Source organism: Dipodomys merriami, unplaced genomic scaffold (assembly GCF_024711535.1).
Source record: "Dipodomys merriami isolate MVZ:Mamm:240054 unplaced genomic scaffold, mDipMer1.0.p SCAF_8, whole genome shotgun sequence".
In the NCBI taxonomy this organism is placed as follows: Eukaryota; Metazoa; Chordata; class Mammalia; order Rodentia; family Heteromyidae; genus Dipodomys; species Dipodomys merriami.
The window spans coordinates 5,008,104-5,017,467 of record NW_027206401.1 but is presented as its reverse complement, the minus strand read 5'-3'; the positions used below and the strand labels follow the sequence as shown (position 1 = coordinate 5,017,467).

Genomic DNA, 9,364 nt, shown 5'->3' with positions numbered 1-9,364 from the left:
GTCTCTGCACGCTAGGCCTTGGGCAGGTGGCTGATGCACCGGGGCCCATCACCCTGACTTCTGGGACGCTGGCCAGTGTAAAGTCGAAGCTAGGCTCACCCACACAGTATCCCACGAGAAGCCGTGTGTCGGCAAAGCATGGCTGTCGTCGCTTGTGAGAGAGCTGTAACTTCATGGCTCGTCTGTGTCGGTCCTGTGTGGTTATCACCAGGCAGCTCAGCGCACATGAAGATGCGGCACCATGAGCCTGTGGTGGTCTGATGGTGACAGCGTCCCACGGGCCAGTTCACCTTTCCCGTGATAACAGTAAAACAGGTTTTACCAGGCCGCGGGTGCCCAGCAGTTGAGTGTCTACCCCGGCTCGTCTCAGATACCCCCAGACCCTCGCAGTGTGGCCTCGGGAGGCACGCTGTTGAGTACTTGGGTTCCCTCCAGAGCCCTTTTTCTCTCCCTGTTGTCTGCCCACAGCCTGCCAGGCCCTCCTCAAGGTAGTGGCGGTGGCACGGGCAGACCCGGTCAGTGGTGTAAGCTGGGAGCCAAGCGCAGGCCTTCTAGCCTCTTTGGGCTGTGGCCCCGTGCAGGGCAGCTGGGGGAGGACCAGGTGCTGTGGACTTCCCGGGCTGCGCCCTGCCCGGGGGAGCCGCTGGGTGGCGCCATCTTGTAAGCTGCTACAGAATGGCTGGGCTTTTTGTTTTTTGTATTTTTTAATGTTCAATTACGTATGCTATATTTTAGGGTTTTTGATGTTCAAATGCTTATTTTTTGATGCCAATACTGAGACTTGAACTTGGGGTCTCACACTTTTTTTTTTTGCCAGTTCTTGGGCTTGAACTCAGGGCCTGGGCGCTGTCCCTGAGCCGTTGCTGCTGCTTTTTTTTTTTTTGCTCAAGGCTAGCTCTCTACCACTTGAGCCACAGCACCACTTCTGGCTTTTTCTATTTATGTGGTACTAAGGAATGGAACCAAGGCTTTGTGCATGCTAGGCAAGCACTCTACCACTGAGCCACCTTCCCAGCCCTCTTGCTCAGCTGTTCTTGCTTAAGGCAGGCACCTGCCACCCACACCTCCAGCTCCCTGATGTTTAAGACCAGCTTCTTCAGACTGCTGGGCCAATGGTCAAGACAACACGGCAGGACTCCATCTCAGCAGCGCGGAGGCCAAAGCTGCCTGCAGAGCCTCTGCTGGAGGCAGAGGTGTGGCGGGGGGGGGGGGTTGGGGGGGTGGGGGCCTTGTGCTCGTCGGCCCGTGCCCAGCCTCCACTCTGCGCGGAGGGCCTGCCCTCCCTGTTTCTTGCTGGGGGCCACCATGTGTCTGCATATCCACCCAAATGACTGTCTCTGTGTGGGTGCTACCCAACCCCAGGACCCCCGGCCGCTCCCTGCTGAAAATGCACTCTTAAATGCCCACACACAGAGGGCGGCGCATCTGTGTAAACACACCACTGATGACCCAGACAAACACTTTAATTTTTTTCTGGAGGCATAATTTAGTGATCTTCTCTAAAGCACTTTTCAGTCTCTGGCAGTCATGAGTTACAGAAGACTCAGCACCAAAGGAGAGCAGGAGATGCCAGTCCCTCTGTCCCCAGCCCTGCCTCCCTGCAGCCTCAACCAGCCTGTGAATGATCAGACACACACACCCACACCAGATCCTGTCGCACACACGTGCACACACACATGCACAAACACACACACCAGATCCTGTCACACATGTGCGCACACACACACACACACACACACACACACACACACACACACACACATGCACAAACACCTGTGCAAGTGAAAAGAAAGAAAGCCAAAACCCGCTAGTTTATATGGGGGAAAAAAGATTTAAGAGCATCTTCTCCCCCTCACCCGGCTCTGAGCCCCAACTCTGGCTGGAGAGCGCGTGACTCCCGCTTGACCCGGCCTCAGGGCTGCGTCCTGCTAAGAAGGCTCTGCGGAGGCCACCAGTTCCTCAGTTCCCTTTGGAGTGGATGCGGCCTTGCGTCAGTCACTCTGTTTCTGTTTGTTGTCGATGTTGCCGTAGGCAGAGCCCTTGTCGATTTCCGTCACTCCGATCATCCATCGAACTCCCACGGAGGCTGCAGAGAGGGGGGAGAGAATGAGGAGCAGCAGGAGCTGACCCCCAGGGCAGTTCACCCCCAGGGCGGGGAGACCCACGGGGCGGTGGCGGCCTGCGAATCACAAGCCTGAGGCCCCGCCGCCCACTGTACACCTCCATGGCCCGGCCCAGGCCGGGAACGGACCGTGGCCGGCACCGCACCGTGCAGCCTTTCACAGGACCCTGCTGTCCAAAGCAATGAGCGTTCTTTTGGGGGAGACAGGGCATCGGCTGGAAGGCCTGACAAGCAGGCTTTGTCGAGGAGACTGGGAGCCCCAGGATCTCCGGCACCTAGCACCCCACAAGCCCCGCCGCTGGGCTCTGGGATGAATATTGGAGCAAAGACCCTGTTCTCACAAAGCGTGGCTCCCAGCAGACCTGGCCTGGGACGGCAGGCACGGGAGACAATCCTCCGCTTCCAGAAGACCCGCCAGCTGCCCACAAGCGCGGGGCTGCAGCCCCACGGCCGGTCTGGCAGAGCTGCGTGAGTCCCAGAGCAGACGGCCGGCCTGGTGGGGACACACTGGAGAGGCCCAGCCCTGACCTAGTCCTGGAGGGACTCCACAGGGAGGTGAGCAGAACATGGAGAAGAGGTGCAAGCGCAAAGCAGTTGGGGCAGAGAGGCGGCAGGCTCGGAGGGGGTGCGCTGGCATCTGGGAGGAGTCCATTGGAAGAGGTCAGAGGTTCAGTGTGGTTCGATCCATCAAGGACAGCAACGGGCGGTGGGGGGAGAGGGCTGCCAGGTCACTGCTTTCTTCTGCATCCTCTGCTATTTCTTGTACATTTTAACCTTTTCTTTTCTTTCTCCAAAGACTGGCAGGGTCTGTTAGAGGAAGCACGGCATCTTAGCGCGGCGGGTGGAGGCCGAGGGCGCGGCGGTGTGCGCGGCGGTGTGTGGAGGCGGGCACGCGTGCTGCGGGGAGGTGGCTTATCTGTGTAGACGTTGAGCTGCCGGTGCCCCGGGCTGTCAGGGGCGCTTCTGCCCCGGGACAGACGCAGTCCCAGCCACGTGCTGCCTTCCCTGCTCTCCGGCAGCGAACAGAGAGCATCCTAATGCACCGCAGGAATAAGAGAACTGTCCGCTTCCGACACACACGGTTTCATGACTTTGAGGCATTTCCTCACTCTTGGAGAAGCAGAGACTGCCCATATCTGACTCCTTCAGGACAGGAAGTTTCATTTTTTCCTCATCCCTTTCCCCACCCCCCAGGCTCCAGGAAGCGCAGGAGAGAAGGCAGGCGCAGTGACACAGCAGCGTCACCTCCAGGGCAAGTGGCACATGAACCCAGGAGGGGTAGGAAATAGCGATAAAATAAATCAGTGAGAACCACAGTTACCAGGCATCATTGCTTAAGACTGGCCAGCCAGTCTGGAGAAAGCAGCCCTTAGGGGCGGGGCCCAGAGCCGCTGGAGTTCCTCCTGGGCAGGACATTGCTGTGATTGGCAGGCAGCCTGCTCCTCAGGAAGGCTGCTGCCTCTCGTGGCCCCTCCCACCCCAGGCAGGATGCTGGCACCACACCAGCCCGGGCAGTGCCTTCAGCCTCTTACTCTCTACTCACCCATACAGAAGACGATGACCAGGCTGGCCAGCGTCATGGAAGAGCCACTGCTGACCATGCTGACCAGGAACTGGAAGAAAGGGTAGAGCAGCAGCGAGGCCCAGAACAGCCAGTTGACCAGCGCCCAGGGCCGTCTTGGGGGTACCTGGGGCGTCTCTGGGAAGATGCCAGTCCTGTAGTACTCCTCCTGAAAGGCGTCCTGGGGGACAGAGGAGGAGGCCTCAGATGCCACGCTGGGCTCCGTGGCCTCCCGGGGGCCTCTCTCGCGGAGTCTCAGCTCTGGGGTCTCCACAGTGGCTGCCACTGCAGCTCGGGTGTCCCCGCCCCAGAGGCACACAGAGAGGCAGCTGTTCCTGCTGATGTGGGCAGGAGGGAAGAGCCGAGGCTTGGCGCTGGCCAGCCTAGGTTGTACTGACCACAGGCAGGTGCCCGTGCTCAGCATCTGGACCCCTGGTCTGAGACAGTGATGGCTTCCACACAGGCTGGCAGCTGAGTGACAGGAAGCACTGGCCCGCTGACCCGCCCCCAGGATGCCCATGGCATTGTACTCTGAGTGACGGCTCAGCACACAGGCTGCCATCAGCCCTGGCGCCTTCCCTCGGCACACATGTCGAGGATGCACACATTACCAGGGCTGGAGGATCTGCAGGAGCTACTCACGCCCGCCTCCCACGAGGCACACACAAGACTTCTGTAAGAGCAATTTGCAGCTGGGCATGGGTGCTCACGCCTGCAATCCTAGCTACTTTTAGGAGGCTGAGATCTGAGGATTGTGGTTCAAAGCCAGCCAGGGCAAGAAAGTCCATGAGACTCTTACCTCCAATGAACCACCCAGAAGCTGGAAGCAGAGCTGTGGCTCAAAGTGGTCTGGAGTGAAAAAGCTCAGGGACAGTGTCCAGGCCCCGAGTTCAAGCCCTAGGATCACCGTGCAATAAAAGCAACTTACAATCACGGGCGGGTCCCGCTGCCCTGTGGATGCCTTCAGAGGACACAAGCCAGAGAGAGCAAGGACCTCTGGGGCAGGGAGAGAAGAGGTAACTTTGGGGAGCCAGCCCCAGACAGCGTAGGTGAGGGGCTCTGGGAGGCCCGCCCAGCGCGGGAAGGGACCTTTAAGAGCTGCTTGTTCTGACATTGCTTCCTGGTCACGCTGGTGACCTGAGAGGCATTCTCCACGCTTAACGTGGCTCCCACTCACGCCTGAGGGCTGGAGGCCAGGCCGGCCGGCTACCTGCTCTCATGGAAGATGGGCACCCACCTTCTCCTGGTAGAGCCTGTGCAGCCAGGCAGAGCACTCGTCATCGTCTTCCGGGATATCTTCTATGGGAATCCGCCTGCAAAAGCAGAGAGCTGCTAGCCGGGAGGCGCCCCGGCCCGGCCCCCGCTCCGTTCCAGTTCCAGGGCTGGCCATGGGGGCCTTATCTAGGCATCAAAGACCAGGGGACAGTGCAGAGGGGACTTCAATGCACAGAAAGCCTGGAACAGCCACGGCCACACAGCAGCTCAGTGACACCAAGATGCCATCAGGAGCAGCGACGCCTGCCTCCTCCCATCTTCCATCTCAGGAAGTTTTCCTGAACCCCACACGTGCCCCTCCCTGAGAGGACGGTGCTACGTTAGTTTCCTCATGAGATAATCAAACATACAGAATCTACCCATACAATGGCCAGGCACTGGAGCTCACACCTGTAATCCTAGATAACTCAGAAAATCTGAGGGTCGTGGTCTGAAGCCAGACTGGGCAGAAAAGTCAGTGAGACTCGTCTCCAATGAGCCATCAAAAAACTGGAAGTAGAGTTGCGGCTCAAGTGGTAAAGCGCCAGCTTTGAGCAAAAACATAAAAGCCAAAAAACCCTAAGGGATTTGAGTTCAAGTCCAGTACTGGGGCACGTGCAGGCGCACACACACACGCACGTGTACACACACGCACACACACACACACACACACACACCCCTATCCATATGAATCCAAAGGCTGAAGACACCAACGCAGGCCTCTCTAGCATGGGACCCACAAATCACGGAGCCCCAGAAGCTACTCACACGCTCCATCTTGGCACTGGTGGGCATGGGTGCCGGGGAGACGCTGTGCTGTGTCCCCTGCCCGCCCCCATCCTCAGGCTGTGAGCTCTGGGATTTCACTTGTGCCCGATGTTGCCCACGGCACAGCCCACGCCTGCCACGACTTCCACGGGGTCCTCGCTCCTCACGCCCTGGCGCACCTGGGCTGGAGACACAGGGCCTGTCCTCCGGGGCGGGGCATCCATCCTTCCTAGAGGTAGAATGCCATCCTCCTTCCTCCCTGGGCAGGCTTCCCCAGCCCTGCAAGCTCATCCACAACCTTTCTTGGCCTTTTGGGGGGCCTTTATGCATTTCCATGAAATGTCTACTACTTGCTTCTCCCTTTCTGACCTGCGCGGGTCTGCCCCTCAGCTCTCTGAGTGGGTCTCGGGTTCAAGGCCAGGAAAGCCCGCCCAGTGTCGCTTTGTTCGCAGGGAAAGCCGCGGTGGTTCTGCTCTTTTCAGTAACTGGGTTGGCAGGAGGGCCTGCAGCGTTCAACACGCCTCTGCGGGGTGGCCGCCACGGGAACGCTGCTGGTCTCAACAGCGCCCGCACAAGAAGACACGCGTGTGCGGCGGCTCCGTGCTCTGCCTCCGAGGCCGGGCACGGCAGCATCACAGCTCAGCCGGGCACGCCGATTCCTACTCGGGCCCTGGAGGGTTGCGGTTGCATAAGAAAACAGCCTGGTAGAGGCTGCCGCCCTGCCTGGGCAGGGTCAGACACCGGGCAGAGCTTCTGCCAAGTACGGAGGGTCCGGGGAGACCTGCTCGCTCTGTCCCTGGCAGAAGGAATCCAGCTAATCTTTCCCTCCTTATCTGCAGTCTGTGGCGGCGCCATTGGAACAGGAGCAGTAACGATGGCGGTGCTTCTAGTATTTTTGGGGGGGGAGGGGTGGGAAAACCGGGTAGGACGTGATGGAAGGGAGTCTGCCAGTCTCCAGAACCATCTCCCCAGGAACAATGGAGCCTCTGGGGGGGGGGAGGGGCTGGTGGCCACTGGACTCACACTGCCCTTCGTGAGTGCCCTTCGGCACTCACAAAGCTGTGCACCACTTGCCTAGCTCTGTTCCAGAGCCTTCTGAGAGGAGGATGGAGCGCCTCAGAGACCGGTGCTGGGTGACCCAACCCAGAGCCTGGGCGCTGTCCCTCGGCTCTTCAGCCCAAGGCAAGTGCTCTACCTCTTGAGCCACAACGCCACTTCGGTTTTTCTGCTTATGTGGTGCTGAGGAATCAAACCCAGGGCCTCAGGCATGCAAGGCAAGCGCTCTACCACTGAGCCACCTTTCCAGCCACCATGCTTGGGTTTTACTGTCTGCGGCGTCTTTCCATTCTGTTTACCACTAATCTTGGTGGCATTCCGGAGGCTGGAAGTCAGACCATTGTGTGATCTACAAGCGGCTGAAGAGAGTGCATGCATCTACTGTCTTGTGGAAGTGTTTCCAATCAAATCGCAGGAGCCAGCAATGGCACGCATAAGCAAGATACTGCAGACGCATTCCCCGCCTGCCCAAGCCTCTTTCTCAATTGTGGTGGTCGGTGTGGATTTCTTCAGAGCAGACCCCTCTTCCACACAACAAAAAGCCACTTCTATACTCAAATCTCCAAATGACTGGCTGAAATGCCATCTTCCCTGGTCCACCCAGAACCTGTGATAAGAAGCAGCTGAAGGTCGGGTGCTGGTGGCCCACACCTGTAACCTCGCTACTCAGGAGGCTGAGCTCTGAGGAACACAGGAAAGTCTGTGAGACTCTTATCTCTAATGAACACCCCCACCCCTCCAAAAGCCAGAGGTGCAGGTGTATCCCAAACCAGACTTGAACAGGACAAAAAAAAAATCAAGGGACTGAGCCCAGGCTCTGAGTTCAAACCTCAATACTGGCAAACAAGCGGGATGAGGAAGCAGCTGGGAAAGGAGACCTCTTCAGATTATCCCCAAGCGTAGGATGCCCTCTCCCTTCCTAATATGAACTCAATGCTAACGCGTGCAACGCCAAACAGACCGCAAGCAAGAAGGAATAAACCAGATCTCTGCACGGAGATCTCTTAGTCACCTGGGATTTATCTACTTAGAAATGAGGGCTTTTTCTAAAAATCAAATGGAACTAACTTACCTCACATAGCAATCAGCATGATATTTCTTTCCATTTAGGACTCCCAGCAGTGTTGGATTTTCATTATTTCTGAAATTGAGTGTACAGTCATATACAGCTGGAACTACAAAAATAAGACAAACACAAAGCAGTGTACACGGGTGAACCCAGGTCTGTTTGGTAGAAAAACACCCTGAACATTCACGTCACTAACGTGTCTACAATGTCACGGAGCGAGTACAGATTTCTTCATCACGGTGCTCGGTATTGTTCAGTGTTTTACCTTGCACAGGCATCATTTGTGCGGTCAGAAAAGCCCAGAATGACCTAGTAATAGATGACCATATATCCCGAGGTCAGAGCAGCTATCAAGCAATACTGCAAGCCTGAATCTAGGTCATAATGACAATGATATGCAACTTTCTCATATGCGCACAGCCTGTTATGGTCAGCAAATGCCATCTTGAAACAAATGCAGAAAGAGGACCAATTAATCCAAAATCTGTGATCCCAGAGTGAGTCTGGATTACCAAAGTATAATCATTCTATTCACATTGTTTGCCTCCAGAAGGAAAATAAGACAGCGATAAACCTTGTCTTACATCTTGCCTGGCAAGACCATAAAGAATTAGAATTATAACCAGCTGAAATAAGGATGGGACAAGTTCTCTGCTTCCAGTGGCTCTATTCAATGATGTGTTAACTGTCAGCGTGTTGCATGTGTCTAAAAATCACTGCCTTAGCTGGCCTAAAGTAAGAAATGCTTATTGGGTCAAACGATAGAAGACTTTGTGACTAGAGGACTGGGTGGAACCCAAACACGTGGTGGAATCAGATGGGCTCTTCCTGTAAGGCAGGAGGGAGGTGCAGCCGGAATGTCTGGGATCCAGAGCGGGCTCCCTGTGGGGAGACCCTGCAGGCTTAGAGGGGCACTCCGCCCTCCCAGCCCAGTTCTGGGAGGTGGATGATTCCTCTGCCACACGGTGGCTGCAATGGCAGAGGTCAGGTGCTCACTGCCGCGCCCAGGACACTGCTCCCTCGGGAGCCCGACCCTTCCACGGACCCCTTTACGTGTGCAATTGCTTCAAATGAAACGAGCGGGTGCAAAGGTCAACAGGAGGAGCCAAGACTCAAAAATGAGAACATCACCATCCATTTTCTTCTGCCCGCTATTGGACCCCAGGAAGAGCCTGCAGGTGTGCTGTCTCTGCAGTGGGGGGATGGGGGGTGCCGGGGCAGGGGCTGCTCCCCGCCCTGGGGCTGGAGGTGGGGCTGAGCCCCAGGATACAAGAGAGAGACACCACCCTGGGCACACCTTCTGAGCCTCAGCTAAATCCACGGTACCGACTGTGGACGAGTTCGTGTGCTCGTGCCCTTTACTCCACGAGGACGGGGTCCTGGGGCTGGAGCCATGTCTAACCGGCCTCTGCTGACGGAGCTGGGCCTAGCCTCTCCTCAGTGGCCCTGGAGCACAAACCTCGGGGAAGGTCTGCCACGCCCTGAGAGGCTCCAGAAACGAGACGTTTGGGCAGGATGGAAAGGCCAGCGCTCC

The 9,364-nt window shown here is 57.1% G+C and overlaps 1 protein-coding gene across 4 annotated transcripts in view; it reads right to left on the bottom strand.

Moving 5' to 3' along the window:
- Positions 1-1,445: 1,445 nt before the first annotated feature.
- The window catches only part of Agpat4 (1-acylglycerol-3-phosphate O-acyltransferase 4), a 103,385-nt gene continuing 95,466 nt past the window's right edge, over positions 1,446-9,364 (bottom strand). For all 4 annotated transcript variants that reach the window (XM_070010098.1, XM_070010099.1, XM_070010097.1 and 1 more), the window contains 4 exons: positions 7,834-7,936; positions 4,921-4,996; positions 3,666-3,864; positions 1,446-2,086 (listed from right to left, as the gene is read on the bottom strand). In XM_070010098.1, the coding sequence (XP_069866199.1) occupies positions 1,992-2,086; positions 3,666-3,864; positions 4,921-4,996; positions 7,834-7,936 (473 nt within the window). In that variant the 3' untranslated portion in view covers positions 1,446-1,991. The remainder of the gene's footprint in view (positions 2,087-3,665; positions 3,865-4,920; positions 4,997-7,833; positions 7,937-9,364) is intronic.